Source organism: Podarcis bocagei (genome assembly GCF_964188305.1).
Source record: "Podarcis bocagei genome assembly, chromosome: 8".
Taxonomy (NCBI): Eukaryota; Metazoa; Chordata; class Lepidosauria; order Squamata; family Lacertidae; genus Podarcis; species Podarcis bocagei.
The window spans coordinates 1,502,538-1,525,683 of NC_138133.1; the positions used below are offsets into that span (position 1 = coordinate 1,502,538).

Consider the following 23,146-nt stretch of genomic DNA (forward strand, 5'->3'; position numbering starts at 1 on the left):
AGCTGTTTGGTCATCAACCTTCTTATTTAAAATTGCAAATTGTTGTAGCATTTCATCTAGGAGGGTATTAGATCCCCCTGCTGCCATATCCTCAGTTGTTGGTTGTTCAGGATCCTTTAATAGTGCTGTTGTTGAGGGTGCGACTCCCTGTAGAACGGCCGGGACTGAAGATCTACGAGACTGAGAAATCAGGGTTGTTTGTACAAGTTGGCCTTTCCCTGCTTTCGATTTTGCAGATCTTGTTTTCGGAGGGCCACTCATTCCACACCTGTCTTTGGATTCAAGGTCAGACTGTCAAATGTTCCATGAGAAAGACAGGCCTCAGAGTAGATAACCAAACAACAGAAAGTCAAAACAAAGTTAGTTCCCAGGAATTTGTAAATCCCAAGCTCCACTAGAGGGAGTGTTGTTAAAGTTCAGAAAGAAAGAAGGAAGGTTTTGGTCGCCATTAAAGTTCCTGCGCAGCATAAAATAGGAATAGTCCTTAAAACTTTTTTCCACTTGCAGAGCCCTTTCAATGTTGCAACAGTAATCCCATCTAAAGGAGCAAGATACAATTACTAAGTTGTTTCTTTCAATAATGCCTCTATGTATCCGTTTCGACTTTATAAATTGTATCCGCAAAGAACCCTTTTTCCCCTGTCAGCCCGGGGCTGGGTTTTAAAGTTTTAAAAGTCAACAAAAGAAGAAGGTCCCCAAGTTAAAACTGCACAATAACATAAAAAGAAGGTTTGCCTTTCCTTTCAGATGCCAGCTCTGCCAATCGCACGATGCTTCCCGTTTTTAAAATCCCTTTCAAATGCTTCCAGCTTGTCGTTTCCTTTGCCTTTGATCTCTAAGCGCTACCGGGAGACGGACTTCCTTTTTCTCGTCTCCCGCTTTCAGCCAATTTTACAATTTGTAATTCCAGATTAAAGTGTTTCTTACTCACGAGTAAGTAGTTTGGAGTCCAATGCTTAAGGAAGAAAGGTCGGCGCTCATCAGCAGCAGCCGCGCGGCTTCGCTCCCGCAGAAAAAGCGATGTACTCTCAGCACCGCTTCCCCTCCGCGCTTCCGGAGCCCCTTACGGGGTCCCTTCGTCGTTTTGGGGGTCGCTCCAGGTGCCCGCCGAGTCCCACGGCCACGAGCTCACTCTGCTCGTGGTTTTTCTTAATGGGTCGTCGCTGTGCCGCAGCGAACGACCCTTTTCTGCGGAGCTCCTCTTCACAGCGCAAAGAGGACCGCCATTGCTTGTTTCGCGCCGCCTCCGGAAGTGTGAAACATATTTCTTTATACACAGGTTTTAATCACTCCCACTATAATCTCTCTGCCCCCAGATATCCCTTCCTGCTTTGATCCTCCATCTCTCCTACCAGTAGCAGATGGCAAGGTGGGGCAGAGGCACTTATGGCTGACCTTCCCGCCAGTAAGTCACTGTTGTTTACTGGGAAGGGGAGTGGCAAAGCAGCAGAAACAGCAGAAAAGCACTGGCAGGACTGCCAAATGAGCTCTGTTAGTGTCTTTGCCTTGTGCTCACCTCACTGCCACCTTGACCCTCCTCCTCACTGCTGGGAGGTTAGGTAAGTGTCTCCACCCCACCAAGCTGTCCACTACAGTATATTACCACAGTCAAACAAGTTTCCTTCTTCAAAATAAAAAATTCCTTCCTGTAGCACCTTAAAGACCAACTAAGTTAGTTCTTGGTATAAGCTTTCGTGTGCATGCACACTTCTTCAGATACACTGAAACAGAAGTTGCCAGATCCTTCTATATAGTGAGAAGGTGGGGAGGGGTATTACTCAGAAGGGTGGTGGGAATTGGAGATTGGCAGATAGCTGAGATGAGCCTGTTGACGACTCTTAACGACTGTAATAAGTCTTACAGGAAAAGGCAAGGGGTGGGAAGGTGAGAAATGGCTTAGTCATGTATAATGAGATAAGAATCCAATGTCTCTGTTCAGACCAGGTCTCTCCATTGTTTTGAGTTTGGTAATGAGTTGCAATTCAGCAGCTTCTCTTTCCAGTCTATTTCTGAAATTCCTTTGTAGTAAAACAGCTACTTTGTATAGAATGTCCTGGGAGATTGAAGTGTTCTCATACTGGTTTCTCTGTTTTGTGATTCTTGATGTCAGATTTATGTCCGTTTATTCTTTGGCGTAAGGAACACCATTTCAGATAAAACCACAGCGGACCTTGCCACCAAACTCTGCCAATTTGTCCTTACCCACAACAACTTCAAATTCGGTGATGACCTGTTCCTTCAGATCAGCGGCACAGCAATGGGCACCCGCATGGCCCCACAGTATGCCAACATCTTCATGGCAGATTTAGAACAACGTTTCCTAAACTCCTACCCACTCAAACCTCTCTTGTACCTACGATACATTGACGATATTTTTATCATCTGGACACATGGTCAACAGACCCTGGACACCTTTCACCAGAAATTCAATGATTTTCACCCCACAATCAACCTTACAATGAATCAATCTATGCAAGAAATACATTTTTTGGACACTACTATAAAAATACAGGATGGACGCCTAGACACCACCTTATACCGTAAACCAACTGACCGACAAACATATCTACATGCCTCTAGCTACCATCCCAAACATACCAAACAGTCCATTGTATATAGCCAGGCACTACGTTACAGCCGCATCTGTTCCAATTCTACAGACAGAGACTCTCACCTAAGAGATCTACAGCAAACCTTTTCAGAACTAAAATACCCAGCAGATGAAGTTAGACAACAGATCAACAGAGCCAGACTGATACCCAGAGAGAACTTGCTGCAAGACAGACCCAAAAAAGAAAATAACAGAACACCACTAGTCATCACATACAGCTCCCAAGTTAAAACAGTTCAACGCATCATCAGAGATCTACAACCTCTCCTGGACAATGACAGTTCTCTTTCTCAAGCTCTGGGAGGAAGACCTTTCATTGCCTACAGACAGCCACCCAATCTTAAACAACTCCTAACCCACAATAATACTACAACCAGACTTAACACGGACACTGGCACCAGAGCCTGCAATAAACCCAGATGCCAACTTTGCTGCCACATACACCCGGACAACACCATTACTGGCCCCAACAACATCACACATACCATCTCAGGACTATTTAATTGCTCATCGTCTAACATTGTGTATGCCATCAAATGCCAACAGTGTCCTTCAGCTCTCTATATTGGACAAACAGGCCAAACCTTACACCACAGAATAAACGGACATAAATCTGACATCAAGAATCACAAAACAGAGAAACCAGTAGGAGAACACTTCAATCTCCCAGGACATTCTATACAAGATCTCAAAGTAGCTGTTTTACTACAAAGGAATTTCAGAAATAGACTGGAAAGAGAAGCTGCTGAATTACAACTCATTACCAAACTTAAAACAATGGAGAGACCCGGTCTGAACAGAGACATTGGATTCTTATCCCATTATACATGACTAAGCCATTTCTCACCTTCTCACCCCTTGCCTTTTCCTGTAAGACCTATTACAGTCGTTAAGAGTCGTCAACAGGCTCATCTCAGCTATCTGCCAATCTCTGATTCCCACCACCCTTCTGAGTAATACCCCTCCCCACCTTCTCAATATATAGAAGGATCTGGCAACTTCTGTTTCAGTGTATCTGAAGAAGTGTGCATGCACACGAAAGCTTATACCAAGAACTAACTTAGTTGGTCTTTAAGGTGCTACAGGAAGGAATTTTTTTATTTTGACTATGGCAGACCAACACGGCTACCCATCTGTAACTAGATCAAGGGAAGTAATAGTGCCACTGTATTCTGCTCTGGTCAGACCTCACCTGGAGTACTGTGTCCAGTTCTGGGCACCACAGTTCAAGAAGGACACTGACAAACTGGAACGTGTCCAGAGGAGGGCAACCAAAATGGTCAAAGGCCTGGAAATGATGCCTTATGAGGAACGGCTAAGGGAGCTGGGCATGTTTAGCCTGGAGAAGAGGAGGTTAAGGGGTGATATGATAGCCATGTTCAAATATATAAAAGGATGTCACATAGAGGAGGGAGAAAGGTTGTTTTCTGCTGCTCCAGAGAAGCGGACACGGAGCAATGGATCCAAACTACAAGAAAGAAGATTCCACCTAAACATTAGGAAGAACTTCCTGACAGTAAGAGCTGTTCGACAGTGGAATTTGCTGCCATGGAGTGTGGTGGAGTCTCCTTCTTTGGAGGTCTTTAAGCAGAGGCTTGACAACCATATGTCAGGAGTGCTCTGATGGTGCTTCCTGCTTGGCAGGGGGTTGGACTCGATGGCCCTTGTGGTCTCTTCCAACTCTATGATTCTATGATTTTTTACAAGGGAAAACCTGATGAGTGCTGAAAGGCCAGCACCATTGGTTGTTTCCACTGACTCCTATACAACTGAAACCAGCTTTTCTCCAGAGCAAGTATAGCTTTGACAGAGGCCTCCCAGGTGAGCTCTTCCTTATCTTCTTCCTTGTGACCAACAGCAGCTATGAGTATCTGCTGTTAGAACAGCTAGCTCCCTTCTGACACAGCAGATCACAAACTTCTGGCTTGCAGGACCTACGTTTCTGTTTTGCTGGAAACCTTGTGATCCACTGGTTGGAGCCAGGAGCAAATGGTGTTTCCTGCTTGGCAGGGGGTTGGACTCGATGGCCCTTGTGGTCTCTTCCAACTCTATGATTCTATGATTCTATGACATCCTCATAGAATTAAGTAACTTGGTGCTTTTGAGCAGTTGCTGACCTGTTTTGAGTGCCAGAACTGAGCTGGGCTCACAGTCCTGCTAAAAAACAACACCCAACCCAAACCCATTCTTCATCACCTCTAGCTTTCTTCATTGCTGCAGATTTGTCTTGGGGGGGGGGGGGAGTCATTTTGTTGTTGCTATTGTTAAACAATTGGAAGTCAGAAATCCTTTCCAATCTCCTTGTAGACCCGTCTTCCTTCTGTTCTGTCCCTGAAATAAGTTGCAAGAAGAGAGAAGTTAGACAAGAGGACTCTGTCGAAACCTCTTAGGTTTTTACGTTGTGTGTGGAAGAAGCTAACAGAGCCCTTTGGCTCCTTCTTGACATGAATGATAAAAGCAGGCAAGGTGTGGACATCAAAGCTGCACCCTTGGGATCAGTAACTTTGTTGGGGGCAGGCTCTGCCACCAGATTACCTATCCATGGAGTCATTAGCAAGCGCGAGTTTTGTTATGGGAATTTACCTGATTAAATATATTCTTGATGTCCCTCACAATCTCCTTCAGTTGAAATATGAAGCTGGTCCATCTGCCTATAAGTAGATCTGTTTGTGCGTTAATGCCCAGTCTGCCTCCTGCAGGCACATTGTGCAGGGATGCCACAGCTCTCTAGTTTGTGAACTGATGCACTTGTACGGTGGATTCTCAGCCTACTGTTGGTCCCTTTATCCTCTTGGTTTCCTGTCCTGATCTATGCATGCGTGTTCTTCATGCGCACAGAGAGCAACTGACAAACAAGAAAGACAATTGGTGGATAATAAGGGCCAAGGAGGAAGTAAGAGGAGACCCTGCCAAAGGCATTCAGAGTCCTGGAGGCAAGTGCTTGTAGAGTTATGAGGACATGAAATAATTTTTCTTTTGTAAGAGCTAACTTTGAACAGATTGTGTGTATTGATGCAGGTTTGTGTGTTTCCCATTCCCCTCCCCTCCTTCTCACTGCTTTTCTACCCATTTTTAAAATTTTTTTTAAAGCCCTGGAGGAGAAAGGACGCTGAAGCCATTCATGCTCCTCTTCACATAACCCCACCCCCACCTCTGGTCAGCTTTCCACAGAAGAGTTCATCTTTTGCAGCTGCATTTCATAAAGAAAAGAAAACTTGAAGTGGAGGTGGGGACCACAAATGATAGTGCATCGTGTGCAGTTTCCTCCCAATCCTTGAAATAAATTCCATCCCACTGTTGCTCATAGAAAATGTGTTCGTAATAACTACTTAGCAGATTTTCCTGCTTGAAGCTCAGTTGAAGCTTGGGCCATTTTGTCTTTCCTCTCTCCAACCTAGGAGCGTCTCCTGCTTTCCTTACTTCCTGCTCACATAGCCATGGAGATGAAAGCTGAGATCATCCAGAGGTTACAAGGACCCAAAGCAGGCCAGCTGGAAAATACAAACAACTTTCATAATTTATATGTCAAAAGGCACACCAATGTAAGGTATTGTTTGGAACAGACACTTGCCCATTCTCAGTGCTGAAGTCCATTAGTTACCATTACTAGCAAAATGCTTTAATCACAGCTATACATTGTTTAGAGGGAGGTGGTTGCCTTGTTCTTTCCTTTTTCTTTTCTTTCATTGGATGCAGGTGTTCAGGCACACAGATATTGCAGGTTGATTCCATAGAACTGTGACTATAGATAACCTCTGTGGACCTTGTGACATGTTTATTTTGGGAAGGCAGCTGAATTCAATTAGGCATATCAAATTTAAAAGCAATCCAGAGGCTGAAATATTATTGCTTGAACAAATGGCCTTAAATTTTTCATGGTAAATATCGAAAGCAAAAAAAAAGCGAGAACGCTTTGCACTTGATACAAGCTAACTTGTTGTATGGCTGCCATCAGCACTGATTAACACAGTCATTTGGGGGCAATTTTCAGTGTGGCAAAGCTGGAATGTGTTTCAGTCTCCAGGACGGGTAAGTGGGAGATGAGGAATGTGGTGGAAGTCATGTTGGCCTGTTTCATTCAGGCCTGGTCCCCTCCTGCACCCTTGAGCCTCTCATGCCCTATACTGCCCTTCAGCTAAAGTCACAGAAGAGTAGGGGGCAGGTTCCATACATTGATGCCCAGAGTACGAGTTTTGGCCTGGCAGGGCTGCCTCAGACTCCGAAGGACCTGAGAGAGTCACCAGTGGATGATCTAGGAAAGGCAGATGTTACTGAGCTTTAACTGTGGCATCTCCAGAAGGGATTTTGAATTGATGTGATTTATTATACTTTTTTATCCCAAAGCACCTTACAAACAACAAATGACAGTAGCTTTACAGAACATAATAGAATGTCACAAATACAGCCTAAGTCATATTGCAATCTATAAAACATGGTTAACAAAGCACAATTAAAGCAAATTTCATATTGTATGGTTAACAAATCAATACAACATATATAATCTATAAAACAATATTAACAACATTAACAAAATAGCAAGCAAAAATGAAAAATAAACAAAGCACTATGGGAATAGGGAATCTTTCCCCCCTCAAGGTGCTGCACTCTGCTAGGGGTAAAAGGCTGTGGGTTGCATGCGAATGATGTGTGAGGCAGAGCCCAAATAAGATGGGGCTTCCTATTTCTCCCCCACCCCCCAATGAACTGCTGCATGAGGGGCAGCGCACCCTTGCCGGGCCCTTGCAGAAGATTCCCCTGTTTTGCCTTTTCTCCTGTCTCACCTTCCTTGTCTCCTTGTAGGCCCACCCTCCTGCGTGAAATTAATACTGTAATTGGTTAAGCCCCCAACCCGTGCCTGACATAAGGAGAGTTGCAGTACGCTTTAAGGGTTGTCTTCTGGCTTTATGTCTCACACTGTGGAGCAGTTGAATGACCTCTGGCTGTCTCCTCTGCCTTTTCCGGTGGAAACTCTAGAACGATCTTGCCTGGTGGGTGGCTCAGTTTAGGCACCAGAAGATATTAGCAGCTCCTCTTTGCAGACTGGTAACCTGCCCTTCTCTTCAAAGAGGTCTGCTGGGAGTTCAGCTTCCGACCGCAGTGCGGCAAACTGCGGGGTGAGGCACAATCCTTTATAGGCAAGCGGTCCTGGCAGGGTCACAGCCTGAGTGGACACAATGGAAGGGGAGTCAGACCACAACAGCAGGCCATCCAAAAAGCATGTATGAGCTCAGCATCCAAAGATATGGTTTTGGACAAGTTGTATCTGCTCCTGGTGAGGTATTTAGTGCATTCCCTTTTCTCTTGTTTGTTTTCTCCAAGAAACTCTAGGGATAGTTTTAAGCTAAGCAAAATGGTAAAATCCCCTTTTTCACTTGTAGCATTTTATACGCTGATATTGTGGGATTCACTCGCTTGGCTAGTGATTGCTCTCCTGGAGAACTGGTGCACATGCTGAATGAGCTCTTTGGCAAGTTTGACCAAATTGCAAAAGTAAGTACCCCTGAGGACTTCAGTAATGGCTGTTAGGTTATCATTGTCTTTGATGTTAAGATTTATAGCTGTGGCGTGAGAGTGGCATGCCAGGTTGTTGACCTGGGGTCTGCTGCGAATGCAGTTTTCACAACCACCAGGCCACCCTCACATCCTGGGCCAATGCTGAGTGCCATGGGAAATTGGGGAGCCAGCCCGTAGTTCTCAGGTTGACCCTGGGGCTTTCAGTTCCTGATCTATAATTTGCACTGTCCTTTGGTCACAAGCTAATACAAATGTGGGGGGGGGGGGCACAAAGAAAGAGGATAAAAACAGCAATTCTGTGTGTATCTGCTATGGGTCCCAGGCAACAAAGTGGCTAGGGCAGGTTTCACAGGGGGGAGGGGGGATGCACTGGGACAACCGATTTCAGTGATCACGAGTAGGAGGAGGAGTTACACTAAGACCAGACCATGTCATTACTGAGGAGGCAGGTTTAGTCGTTGTTTGAGGGGTCTGGTCTTGACCAGACGGATACTGGAATCAGCAAGGGATACCCACATGACCTTAAGGTACTGATGTACAATGCCAGGTCAATGATTCATAAGACCACTGCCATCCATGACTTGATCATGGATGGAGGACTTGACCTGGCATGTGTAACAGAGACTTGGTTGGATGAAGCAGATGGGCCTGTCCTTGCCGCCACCAGGTTTCTCTTACGCACAGCAACCCAGGCCTTGTGGGCAGGGGGGGGGGCTTGCAGTGATATTTAGGAAGTCATTAGTTTGCACCAGGCGTCCTATTGGGAAGACCCAGTTCTCTGAGTGCATGTTCTGGAAGTGGGCAATAGGGGCAGTACAGGATTCCTTTTGGTGTACTGACCTCCCCGCTGCACCAAGGATTCCCTGCCTGAGCTGCTTCAGGTCGTGGCGGATGTTCTTCTGGAGACACCTAGTTTGGTTGTCCTAGGGGATTTTAACATCCATGCCGACACGACCTTACAAGGGGCTGCTCGGAACTTCGTGGAAAGCATGGCCTCCATGGGGCTGTCCCTGAATAAGTCTGGCCCAACTCATAGCCGCTGACATGCCTTGGACTTGGTGTTCACCTCTATGGATGTTGGTGATCTGACACTAAGTAAAAGCGAAACTAAAGAAGTGCCATGGTCAACTTGACTTTTCCACGACCCTTCCCCTCTGCAGGGAAGTGGGACCGATTCGGATAGTCCACCCCGCCACTTAATGGATCCAAATGGTTTCCAGAGAGTGGTAGGGGATGTTTTATCCCATGCTGATGGCCTTTCAGCTGATTCCCTGGTGGCCCACTGGAATGTGGAGTTAACCAGGGCTATTGACTGTCTGGCTCCAAAGCGCCCTCTCCGATTTCATGAGCCCGGACAGCCCCGTGATTTTCCATGGATCTGAGGGCAATGAAACAATCGCTGAGATGGCTAGAGCACCAGTGGCTGATAACTCATTCTGAAGCTGACTGGACACGGGCTAGAGCTCAATGTTGAGCCTACCAAGTGGCGGTAGCTACGGTGAAGAAGACTTTCTTCACCGCCTCCATTTCAGAAAACCGCAGCAAGAGACTCTTTCAGGTGGTTTGCAATTTAGCGGAACCACCTGCTCCAGCGGGACCCAGTATGGGCCACATGATCTCCTGCAATGCTTTTGCAAAGTTTTTTGCAAATAAAGTCGCTCTGCACCTGAGACTTGCCTGTCCGTGAGCATTACTGAGGAAGATCAGCACTGGTGGGGAAGCTGCCTTTGGGGCAGCTTGCCCATAGGACTGATCTCACCAAGAAAACCCTGAGGAACCTCTGAGGAACCCTAGAGTTTTATGATAAATGGTTTGCAAATCACTAACATCTAATGGAACAGTATTTGCTTTTGAATGGATTAAAAATAACGCTGGTGGGCATAATTTAAAAGACTAATCATGCTGTCGTGAAGGAGCACGGCAAAGTGGCAATATAAATCTGAAGACTAAGCCTAGGAAGTGGTGTTGCTCTTCCTGCAAGTGCTGGAATAGGGATGACAACAAATATCCCGTGCTCCCAACAGAGATATCTATTTTTGTACCAGGCAGGAGGAGTTTTCATTTAATTTCCTAGGTCTCTGGATACTGCATAGCTTGTGTGTGCTTCTGATTTCACATTTCAGGAAAAGTAGGTCAGTGGAAATGGGATGCCCATAGCTCTCGGCAGAGCATCTCATCCCGCATGTCCAGCCTAGCTATCTTCCTCCCCATCGTTATGTGAAATACATTTGATGGCACCAAGAATATTGTGCTTCTGCAGTACTCCAGGCATGGTCTTTCTTTCTTTAGTGATCACTCGCAGCTGAGTAAGATTCTGTTCCATAAACACAGTCTTTCTTTTTTTTATATAAATATTTATTAAGGTTTTTACTATGTTACAAAATGAAAAAGAGAAAAGAAAAAATACAAAATAAAAATAGTTAAAAACAATTCAATCTTTTCATCACTTATCTTTCATTTACTTGTTTCCCGGACCTCCTCATACCTCCCCTTTTTGTATTCCAGTTCAATTTATTAGTTCAGCAATTCCTTTCCCTCCTTATTTTATCCTGATCTTTAATCTTGATATATTGTAACCTAAATTTACCTGTTAAGAATCCAATTTTTTCCATATTCTTTTATACCATTACAGCTAGAAACCCCTTAACTTCAATCCAACGTCATTCTAACATTCATTAATTTTACAATATTTCTGTAAATAGTCTTTAAATTTCTTCCAATCTTCTTCCACCGACTCTTCTCCCTGGTCCTGGATTCTGCCAGTCATTTCCGCCAATTCCATATAATCCATCAGTTTCATCTGCCATTCTTCCAGAGTGGGTAGATCTTGTGTCTTCCAATACTTTGCAATAAGTATTCTTGCTGCTGTTGTAGCATACATAAAGAAAGTTCTGTCCTTCTTTAACACCGATTGGCCAACTAAGCCCAGAAGAAAGGCCTCTTTTTTCTTCAAGAAGGTATATTTAAATACCTTTTTAAATTCATTATAAATCATCTCCCAGAAAGCCTTAATCCTTGGGCACGTCCACCATAGGTGAAAGAATGTACCTTCAGTTTCATTACATTTCCAACATTTATTATCGGGCAAATGGTAAATTTTTGCAAGCTTGACTGGGGTCATGTACTCCATAAACACAGTCTTAACAGTTAGTCTGTAAGTGACTGTGGAGCCCAATTTTGGATCCACACGTCCTTCCACAGTGAGGACATTGGTTCCCGGGTGGGAGTTGATCACGGTGTGGATTTGCCAAGTGTGCTTTCCTCTTAGCACATTTCTCCCTTGCGTCCTGAGTTCGAGTGTCTTCAAAGTCCATGACACCTTTGGTAAAGGCTGCTCTCCAATGGGAGTGCTCGCAGGCAACTGTTTCCCAATTGTTGGTGTTTATACTACATTTTTAAAAATTTGCCTTGAGACTTTAAACCTCTTTTGTTGACCACCAGCATTACGCTTTCCATTTTTAAGTTCGGAATAGAGTAGTTGCTGTGCTGACCATCTCCTAACTGAACCTTCTTTTCCCCTCTCAGGAAAATGAGTGCATGAGAATTAAAATTTTGGGAGATTGCTACTACTGTGTGTCCGGCCTCCCTATATCTCTCCAAAACCATGCCAAGAACTGTGTGAAAATGGGACTGGATATGTGTGAAGCCATAAAGTAGGTAGAGGCGTTTTGTAACTTGTCCTTGTCCTTACCTTGAACCTTCCCAGTAATCCTCACATGGTTGCCTTAAATCTGAAGCTTTTGCTCTGGTTTGTGCTTCAGTATGTTTAACATTTTCAGTTCCATATCAAATGAGATGATGTTGTTTCTCTCCATAGCTACAACAGTGAGGGATGGTATGGATTTGGGGGTATACCACATGAAACAGCATTGCAGTGCAGTAAGATAATACACAGAAGAGGTAAAAGGCAATCTTTCCCTCACGATGTAGTGCCCACTAGAGATGGCAAAGAATTCTGTTCAGTTTGCATTTAAAGACTTTCCCAAACAATGCAAGAAATGAAGTACAGCCATCCTTGGGAATTTGTACTTCTCCGAATTTTGCAACCCAGTTGTCCAGCTAGGTAATGTGTGCAATAATGCATGTAGATAAAGCATCCATAAAATGTCCATACTGGTGAACATAACATACAAAAAGCATCATTTTAGAGGGAAATGCTTTGCAAATGTGTATGTTAGGAGAAATTAACACTAAAATGCTGGGGTGTTTGCAGGAGGACTTTTTTTAAAAAAAGCAAACTGATGTGGAAATGTGGAGAACTAAACTTTTGATTGCAAAAGCAAGAAACTGATTTGCCCATTTTTTTGTGTCCACTCCCTGCCCGTTATGGATCTAGATCAGTGATGGCCAAACTTGGCCCTCCAGCTGTTTTAGGACTACAATTTCCATCATCCCTGACCACTGGTCCTGTTAGCTAGGGATGATGGGAGTTGTAGTCCCAAAATATCTGGAGGGCCAAGTTTGGCCATCACTGATCTATATTATCTGACCATGTTGGAAGATCTAGATCTGCTAAGACCTTTTTAATGACAGCATCGACTTTCCCAGGTTTTCCGAAGATATTCTAAAAGTGGGCTAACTGCCCCCATCTTGGAGCAGAGGCTGGCTGATGTGCAAATTACAGGGCCCAATGTTGGAGTGTATACAATAATTTTGAGCAGCCACAAATTTGTCTAGCATCATCAATGTAAATAGTGCTTTATGGCAAGGTGGTGGTCTCTAGATGTTGAGAACTACAGTTCCCACCATCCTTGACCATTGGCTGAGGGCTGAGTGTCTGGAGGGCACCATGTCGTCTAGGTCTAGTTTACAGAGTAACACAAAACAAGGCCCTGATCCAATAAGCTTAGAATCTAAATTTTGATGGTGGAGAAGACCATGGACAATAGCAAGGGGAATAGGATGATGACTTGCAGCAGGAACAAGAAACCTTATATACCATAGCCTCCTAAATCACATCCTAACCACAGCTACCAGCAGTGAAGGAGAATCAGGGGTTGCTTACTGACAGCTAAACCCCCTTTTCATGAGTAGACCAATGACTCTGGGTCCACAGCTCTACTGTGTTGTCACTCTTTGGCCTGAACCCAAAGACTTGGGCGCCAGCACTCAAAGGCTGGAGCATGGCTCCACCTGCTCCTCTGACCATTCCAGGGGTTCCTTGTCAGGTATTAACGCAAAGGGCCCCTCAAAGAGGATCTTCAACACTGTATTTAGCTCGCCTTGACTGCTCCTCAAGGTCCTTGGCCTGTGGGGTGTTTGGTTTGTCCTCCCAAGGACTCAGCATCTGATTCCAGATCAGGCTAGGTATGACAACTGCCAGTTCGTCTCAAAAAATAAAAGGCAAGTTCCAATTTTATTTAGAAACAGTTCTTTGTAAATAATACTTGTGAGCTTGAATTGAATTTGTGGCCATTTTTTTTAGCTTGTTTACTTTTATATTGATGTTAACATGGCTGTGCTTTAACCAGCAAATATCTTAGTTATAAAAGTATAAATACCACTTTTTAATTAAGACATGAACAGTAGCACATGAAAAAGTCATTGTGTGGTAATGGTAGCACCGTGCGCTTTTTTCAAAGTCCAGAAAATAACAGCTGCGATTGATAATAATTTCTCATCAATAGGAAGGTCAGAGATGCAACTGGAGTTGATATTAATATGCGAGTAGGAGTGCACTCTGGGAATGTCCTTTGTGGCGTGATTGGACTGCAGAAATGGCAGTATGATGTATGGTCACATGATGTTACACTAGCCAATCACATGGAAGCCGGAGGAGTTCCTGGGTAAGACTAGTCTCTATTTAAGATGGGTGTGGATACATTTCCCCAAATAAATTGGTGCCTACACGGTCACCCAAAACGCCTGCTGTGCAGTTAAGAGGGCCCTGTAGTCCTCAGCCAAGGGGATGGCCTTGCCTCGCCCACTGGAATGTTCTAGATTTAAATAGGCCTGATTATCTTTTATAAACATTGGATGTGATCCCACCAAAGTTAAGTCCTTTTAAGCCATGTGTTTAACTCTGCAATTGAAAGTAGTAGGCCTGCAGGTGTGGCTAGATTGTGCCCACTCCCCTATTAAAATTCATGCATTTTACCCTGTTTATTTGCTCTGATCCTGAGCAAACAGAGATTTTTCCCTTTTACTGAAATGCAATAGTCTTGGAAGGCACACAATACTGTTCAACTGCTGAGCATATAGGTTTGGCTCCCATAAGTTGATGAGAAAGCAGACCCCCAAATAGAAGCTGCTCTGATCTATCTTGAGGAAGAGAAACATTTAAGTGGATAGGGAACAGCTCCATGCCTTCCAAATGTATTACCGTAGTTGAATGGAGAAGCCACTTGCCTTGGGGCTTCTTGTGCTCCTTGGATCCTTTTCACCCACAAGGGATAACTTGATTGGAACAAATGAGAATGTTAAAGACTGGCTCTTTTTCTGGAGCGCAATTGAATGATGGGCCCAGTTCTCACTGAGGTGGCCACCTGGAATCAGGGTTTTACTGCTCTGTTCTGCAGGTTCACTCCACATAAAAAGTCTAGAGAAGGATGGTGGAAGAGGTTCTAATGTAGTCCTTGGACATGCTCGTATTCTGTGTACAGATGTATTTCTCTATTTTTGAATGCAGGAATCGTGAGCTCCTGCTGAAGTTTGAAACAATACAGACAAGTTTAGGCTGATTACGTCAGTGTGAATGAGGGCAGAGTTTGCATTTGTTTTTGTGCACAGCAATCCAGTTTCGTTGCTTGCAAATATATATATATTCATTTACAATGTGTTGTTTAGTTCACAAGTATTTCATTTTGTATAGCTGTTGGGAATATTTCCCAATAGTAAAATAAAAGAAAAAAAGCAGTGTGACATTCTTAATGTTGTATAATGGTCATTTTAAAATAAACCATAATTTCAGCCGTGTTCACATTACTTCAGTCACCTTGGCCCACTTGAATGGAGCTTACCAAGTGGAGGAGGGGGATGGAGACACAAGGGATCCGTATCTCAAGGAGCATAAGGTGAAAACCTACTTCATTATCAACCCCAAGGTTAGTAATGTTTCATTTGTTTTCTCCACATTGTATTTGAAACTGCTATAAGCAGACAAGAGCCATGATTTTGCTTCTGTGGCTTCTAGGGTTTACATTGGGCTCGTTCAAACATGAAAATGAGTTTAGGGAATCATAGTTAAGTACAACCGCAGTTTAGGGTTTGGGGCTAATCTGTGCCTGATCTAAAAGTGGAAGCTTTTGCTTTCTTCTTCTGGCACAGCCATAAGATGGGGTCGGGGGGGGGGGGAGAAAAGTGCACCAGGCGGGGGCTTACTGCTGCTTGCCTTCACAGCTCTGCTTCACAGCTGTGTGATCTGGGCCATGTCCAGACCTGGCTTGCCCAGTGGGGCAGAGCCACAGCGGCCGCCTCTTGGTAGGTATGTCATGCCTGCTTCCCAGAAGAGGGAGGGTCAAGATGACTGGGAGGAGGGGTGACCCATCTGAGGTGAAACCCCCCCCCACACACACACAAAGCCTCGCTTACCAGGGTTGTTTTGCTGCAGCGGCTTCCGACGAGATATAGCGAGATCTTGCAGAAATTTTGTGCGATCTTGCTGGAAGCCATCACTTCAGGGGACGGGGGATGTGCATGGGGGGGGGGGACACACCACCCACTGGATTTCACCTCCTGAGGTGGCTGCTTCAGTCTGCCTGGTGGGCGGGCCGGCGTAGACAGGGAGACAGGTACAGCACAGGTGCAGTGGTGCGAGCCCTGCAGTGGCTCACCTCCTCCCGGCAGCAGCAGTGGCACCCCTGCTGAGAAGCTGCTCTTGTGGCTCCATCCCATCAGGTGAGCCACTTCTGGATTGTGCTTTGTCAGGATAATAAGAAATGCAACACTGAGCATTTACTTACCTAGATCTTTATGTTACGTGGCTGCGTGGTATTGTCGTCTTCCTGAGGATCTTGGTTTGTTTGATTTTAAGGAACAAGTCCCTTGCCCTTATTTATCTGTCCACAACACTAGCTATAATCTCAAAAGTCAGGAGGCGGCTAAATAAGATTTTCAGTAGTTTGTGTTTTATTGCTCTCCGCGGCTTCACCCCATGATGAGCAAAACTAGAATAAATTGGGCAAAATAGGAAACAATAGAAATCGTGCAAGCTTTATGTTATCTGTACCTCTTGGGTTTATTTATTCCCTAACCAGGAAGAAAAACGAAGTCCGCAGCATCATTTCCGACCCCGGAATACTCTAGATGGAGCTAAAATGAGAGCATCTGTTCGTATGACCCGGTACTTGGAGTCATGGGGAGCAGCCAAGCCATTTGCTCACTTGCACCATCGGGACAGCATGATTACAGAAAATGGCAAGATCAGCACCATGGTATGAGTTTTCTGAATCGTTATATATCAGCGCTAGCACAGTGGAGGAGAGGGAAAACTATGCCCTTCCCTCCTCTCCAGATTTCTCTCCTTCCCCCACCCCCAGACAACAATTCAGTTCTCAGGTTTGAGACTGGCAACCAGGCCTGAACCAGAGCCCTTGCATAGGAAAGGGGAGATAAGGGAAATGGACAAACTCCACCAGCCTCCATAGAGTGCTACAAGACTCTGAAGCCCTGGAATCTCCTAATTCCAGGGTGGGACACTTCTGAAGACCAGCTGGGAAAATAAACTAGGGACTGGTGTTGCTTTCATGGCTGTCAGGCGGGCTTCCTGCAAGTGTCTGACTGAGAAAGAGGAGGCTGATCAGCCTGTCTTCTGCTCTGTCAGAGCTTGGCCTGTATTAATATGATCCTGAAATCATTAGTCTCTCATGCTTAATTCAGCTGGGTGTGTTGCCATCGTTTGGCTTGCACCACTCAGGCTATACACATTGACCAAGTCATATGCAGCTCAGTAGAACTTATGAGTTGACATACAAGGAATTGCACTGATGCAATCCTGGCCCATTAAAATTAATAAGGATTTTATCATATACTTCACTGGGATTTTTGAGCTGGAGAAAATGTTCTCTGACACAACATTTGCGTTACAATACAACCTTATATACTTAGAATCAAGATTTTTTTTTTATAATACTATGTGGACATTTTCTCTCAATTTCTCTTAGGACATGCCTATGGGTCAGTATAATTTCCAGCGTTGTAGAGAAAGGTATGTGTTGATTTTTCCAGACATTGATTCTATGAGAAAGATGCATTACAGTGGTACCTTGGGTTAAGTACTTAATTCGTTCTGGAGGTCCGTTCTTAACCTGAAACTGTTCTTAACCTGAAGCACCACTTTAGCTAATGGGGCCTTGCTGCCGCCGCACAATTTCTGTTCTCATCCTGAAGCAAAGTTCTCAACCCGAGGTACTATTTCTGGGTTAGCGGAGTCTGTAACCTGAAGCATATGTAACCTGAAGCGTATGTAACCTGAGGTACCACTGTACTCTCTTTAACCAGCAATTCTAATCTATATAAGCATTCACTTTGTTAGCTAGGGTCATTTTGAACAGCAGTTAGGATTAAGCTGAAATAATATAATTCCGCTACAATTTGACTCAGGCAAGCTGATGCGACAGCACATTTGCTCTTTTGTATTGGCCTGGATTTGTTGAAGTACTTACAGTATTGGAGGGTGACTTAAGCATTTTGTTGCTGCTGCAGTCCTGATTAGAACTGGACCCCCACGCCTGCAAACGCTGGCTATTCACAATGGGAGGGGAGTTCACAATAAAAGCTTTCCTTCCTTTATAATAATAATAATAATAATAATTTATTATTTATACCCCGCCCATCTGGCTGGGCCTCCCCAGCCACTCTGGGCGGCTTCCATAAAAACCAAAAATACAGTAAAATGTCACACGTTAAAAACTTCCCTGAACAGGGCTGCCTTAAGATGTCTCCTGAATATCAGGTAGTTGTTTATCGCTTTGACATCTGCTGGAAGGGCGTTCCACAGGGCGGGCGCCACTACCGAGAAGGCCCTCTGCCTGGTTCCCTGTAGCTTTGCTTCTCGCAGTGAGGGAACCGCCAGAAGGCCCTCGGCGCTAGACCTCAGCGTCCGGGCAGACTGATGGGGGTGGAGACGCTCCTTCAGGTATACTGGACCGAGGCCGTTTAGGGCTTTAAAGGTCAGCACCAACACTTTGAATTGTGCTCGGAAACGTACTGGGAGCCAATGCAGGTCTTTCAAGACCGGTGTTATATGGTCTCGGCGGCCGCTCCCAGTCACCAGTCTAGCTGCCGCATTCTGGATTAGTTGTAGTTTCCGCGTCACCTTCAAAGGTAGCCCCACGTAGAGCGCATTGCAGTAGTCCAAGCGGGAGATAACCAGAGCATGCACCACTCTGGCGAGACAGTCCACAGGCAGATAGGGTCTCAGCCTACGTACCAGATGGAGCTGGTAAACAGCTGCCCTGGACACAGATTTGACCTGTGCCTCCATGGACAGCTGTGAGTCCAAAATGACTCCCAGGCTGCGCACCTGGTCCTTCAGGGGCACAGTTACCCCATTCAGGACCAGGGAATCCTCCACACCTGCCCGCCTCCTGTCCCCCAAAAACAGTACTTCTGTCTTGTCAGGATTCAACCTCAATCTGTTAGCCGCCATCCATCCTCCAACCGCCTCCAGACACTCACACAGGACCTTCACCGCCTTCACTGGTTCTGATTTAAAAGAGAGGTAGAGCTGGGTGTCATCCGCATACTGATGAACACCCAGCCCAAACCTCCTGATGATCTCTCCCAGCGGCTTCATATAGATGTTAAAAAGCATGGGGGAGAGGACAGAACCCTGAGGCACCCCACAAGTGAGGGCCCAAGGGTCTGAACACTCATCCCCCACCACCACTTTCTGAACACGGCTTGTTATGAATAACAAGCGTGGAAGGAAGTCTAGTTTGGGGACCTTGGTGAGGACAAAGCCCCCCTTTCCTATTCAGTGGTCTTGATCTGCCCCACCATTGAGGGGAAACTCCACTATACAATGTCAAGTCATACGACAGATGCCATGTCTAATTCAGCCCTGAGACTTGAAATCAGCCAACTGCTTAGTAATTGTAAGAATGCCATTTCTGGGCTGGGATAGTCTGGCCACAGGACTTCATGCCCTAGTAACCTCACAGTTAGATTTCTGTAATGCGCTCTACATAGGGCAACCTTTGAAGGTGGTCTGGGAACTTCAGCTAGTGCAGAATGCAAGAGTTCTGTTGGGTGTTACCTGGTAAAGGGACCCCTGACCATTAGGTCCAGTTGTGGATGACTTTGAGGTTGCGGCGCTCATCTCGCTCTATTGGCCGAGGGAGCCGGCGTACAGCTTCCGGGTCATGTGGCCAGCATGACTAAGCTGCTTTTGGCAAACCAGAGCAGCGCATGGAAACGCCGTTTACCTTCCCGCCGGAGCGGTACCAATTGATCTACTTGCACTTTAACGTGCTTTCGAACTGCTAGGTTGGCAGGAGCAGGGACCGAGCAACGGGAGCTCACCCCGTCACGGGGATTCAAACCACCGACCTTCTGATTGGCTAGTCCTAGGCTCTGTGGCTTAACCCACAACGCCACCCGCGTCCCTGTTACCTGGTACACCCACATAAAACCAACCACATGGGATCTGTTCTGACATCCTATGTGCTACTTCTCATGATGTCATTATATAAAGCCATAACTGACTTGGGACCCACTTTCTTGAGGACATGTCCCTCCCAGTGCCAGCCAGCCTTTCTTGTGGCCTGATGGGTGGCAACGCAGGAGAAGGCTTTCTCTGCAGGGATGTCCCAACTGTGAAATTCCTTTCTCCTGGAGTCATGGATGGCCGTTATGTTATTGGGTTTCCAGTTCCAGGTAAAAACTCACTTGCTTAGCCAGGCATTTGGAGATACATGATGGTTCAAAGTCTTACTGTGGTTGTTGATTGCTCAAACTCCTATGGTCTGACTCAGTGTAGGGCAGCTTCCTGTGTTCCAATTGTTAATATCTTATTTAACTCGTTAATTTTTTATTGGACATGGTAATTGTTTAAAATATTATTTGTGGGTCCCTCCAGGCATCGTTTAGTGTCCATTCCTGAAGATTTGTGCTCATTTATGCATGATCTTACTTTCAATAATGTTTGCACCTGCAAAAGTTTTGGGGCAGACATTTTGCTCTGTTTCCAATCATTTCATGTCCCTTAGCTTCCTGCTGAAATTCTGTAACTCTTCATACCACAAGGGCTCTGGGGGATGGGCTGGTACCACTTTTGTCACACTATACTGCTTTTCCAGATGGCAATAATGTGGCTTTATGGAACAACTAATAAAACTGAGTTATATATGGTGCTCCACTATAAATCCAACCACTAATGTACTATTATTGTACCAATGCAGAATACACTTGCAAAAAAAATCAGTCTGGTAGGACCCCATATACCACCTTGAAATCTGGAATGGATGAAGAGCAGTCAAAGCTCAATAAATAGATAAAAATGTTTGTGACCTACTGTGATAGCTCATGTATGCTCTTCGCAATAAGCACCTCTGCTCATTCAGAGATATTTACAGTTCTTTATTTTACATATGTACAGGCAGCACATTACAATCATGCACCTGAATCCTCCAGTTCAGATTCTGGGAGTGGCTTTTGCCGGCTTCTCCTCCAACAGAAAAGGCGAGGAAGTTTCCTGTGACGCCTCTCGCCCCTCCTCTTTAACTCTCTCCTCTCCTGGGCAGACGGAAAAGGCACCGCCTCACCATCAGTCCCAGAACTTCCTGTGCGTGTTGGGGCTCTGCTTCTGCATCTAAGGGCCTTTCCGCCTCCTGGCTCTCTCCCCCTTCCCCATCCGTCACTTCCTGTCCACCTCCCTCTGAATGTTCCTCCTCCTCCCCGGCATTCTCTGGCAGTCCCATGACACCTACCTGCCAGGTGACTCTTTTGTAGTTTCAGGCAAGACAGAAAAGCAGAAGAGTTATTCTCTTAGTGAGCTACCTACCACATGTAGCTGTGAACTATGTTCATCTTGGTGGGTGCTCTGAGTTGGGTCAGAAAGGAAGGCTCTCCTCTTAGGGCTTTTAGGCTCCCTTGGGCTTGTGAAAGGAAGAATATGCCCATGGAGGCATATAGTCAGAGACTTCAGGTGGTGCAGATAAACTTGGTTCATTCATTCAGAGGCTTCATCGTGAAGAGTGAAGAGATAAAATAAGCCATTTCTTGCAAACTTCTAAATGTCATGATACCACAGAATCACATAAGGTAACTGGTCAAGTTTATAGTTAACAAAATGTGTAACTTTACCAGTCCACTTGAGGGCAACTATATCAGACCCAGTTATTCTAAGAGAATTCCTAAATTCTAGTTTCCTGCAGTTTTGGGACGACCTGAAGTCAAACTGTTGGTTATGTTGTTCTAAAGTCATCTCAGCAACAAGTCAACTTCATATTGCAAAACGAATGGCTGATGTTAAATGCAGGTCCAAATATGGCAAGTTGTGTAGACTCTGTTTTATATACTGCTGCAGGAAAACAGGAATACAAAGAGCTGGCTTCCTTTTTGTTCTCTGTTCTCTTTGTTCTCTCTAATCGTTGCCACACCTTATTTGGGTATTTTCCCCAAGGCTACTAACTCCTATTTGCCCTTTTGTCCTCCACAGAACAAAATCTCAGAAGAAGAAGTTTGAAGAAGAACTGAATGAAAGGATGATTCGAGCAATTGATGGAATAAACGCTCAAAAGTATGTTTGCACCCAAGGTTGCCCTGATACTGATACCACCAGTAGCGCTCTATGCAGTGGTGTAGGTGAGGCACTGCTGCTCTCCTGGCTTCCGAAAACAGCATGTCACTGGGGCTAACCAATGTGGGGAGGGGCAAGGCACCAAGACCTTGGCACTGTGCAAGCACACAGAAACACAGAAGGGATAACAACCCTAGTCCAACCCTAGTCCAACCCCCTGCAATGCCGGTAACTTGCCCAATGTGACCCTGAGAAGAATTGTCTCATGTTCTGCCAACATAATGGCAAGAGTGCCTCATTGGCTGTGCCACTCCACACTGAACTCCCTTCACCCTGTCCTTCCCCCACCCCTCTCTCTGGTAAGTCCTGTGATTCACTGTGTTTGGAAGTCAGGAGTTCAAAGGACCAAAACACTCCACTGCTGAATTTCCTATAGATGAGGAATAAGTATTTTAGTAACCTAGGGTGTCTGGTTTATTGGAAGCAAATGAGAACTGAGCAAAGACTATGCTAAATGACTCAGAGACCTATTTAGAACACCATATGAGATGAGGCTCTTTGGTCCTCTTCATTGTTGGGGAATGTGCTATAGGTTGTGGTGGTGGTGGTGGTTTTTACTTTATTAAAAGAATTTCATTTACTGAAAACAAAGTGATGAAAGAAAAAAATTAAGAGAGAGAGAAAATAATCCAAAATGCAAGAAAAATCGTTCCAACTTGGACCAGTTAATATTCTGATATTTTACCAAAGGTATCTATTGTTTGGCTCAACATAGGAATGTTAGTATGAGGCTTCAAAATACACAAAAGAATATCATCTGCAGATAAAACCAATTTATATTCAACTGAATTGTGAACTGCCCTGTAATAGCACAAGCCAGGGGGTGGGGTTTCTAAGGTGAATGTAGACGCTCTTGCCCAATTCTTTGGGACAGTGGAAAAGTAGCAGACTTTTGCCATTCACTTTAACTCTAGATGTAGGCGAGTCATACAATATTTTAATCCATTTTATAAAACACAAAGGAAAACAAAATTTAGTTAGAGCTACCTCTGTACGCAGGTGGCGCTGTGGTCTAAACATGCTGTGGCTTGCCGATCAGAAGGTCGGCGGTTTGAATCCCCGCGATGGGGTGAGGTCCTGTTGCTCGGTCCCTGCTCCTGCCAACCAAGCAGTTCGAAAGCATGCCAGTGTTTCCATGTGCTGCTCTGGTTCGCCAGAAGCAGCTTAGTCAAGCTGTCTGCGGACAAACGCCAGCTCCCTTGGCCAGTAAAGTGAGATGAGCGCTGCAACCCCAGAGTCGTCTGCAACTGGACCTAACAGTCAGGAGTTCCTTTACCTTT

The 23,146-nt window shown here is 45.2% G+C and overlaps 1 protein-coding gene across 2 annotated transcripts in view; it reads left to right on the forward strand.

Annotated features, from left to right (window-relative positions):
* ADCY2 (adenylate cyclase 2) overlaps positions 1–23,146 on the forward strand; it is a gene marked incomplete at its 5' end in the record, with an annotated part of 155,653 nt that overhangs the window by 82,228 nt on the left and 50,279 nt on the right. For both annotated transcript variants that reach the window (XM_081205960.1, XM_081205961.1), the window contains 8 exons: positions 6,010–6,158; positions 7,990–8,101; positions 11,651–11,778; positions 13,753–13,911; positions 15,036–15,168; positions 16,321–16,497; positions 17,227–17,270; positions 21,726–21,806. In XM_081205960.1, coding sequence (XP_081062086.1) covers positions 6,010–6,158; positions 7,990–8,101; positions 11,651–11,778; positions 13,753–13,911; positions 15,036–15,168; positions 16,321–16,497; positions 17,227–17,270; positions 21,726–21,806 — 983 coding nt within the window. The remainder of the gene's footprint in view (positions 1–6,009; positions 6,159–7,989; positions 8,102–11,650; positions 11,779–13,752; positions 13,912–15,035; positions 15,169–16,320; positions 16,498–17,226; positions 17,271–21,725; positions 21,807–23,146) is intronic.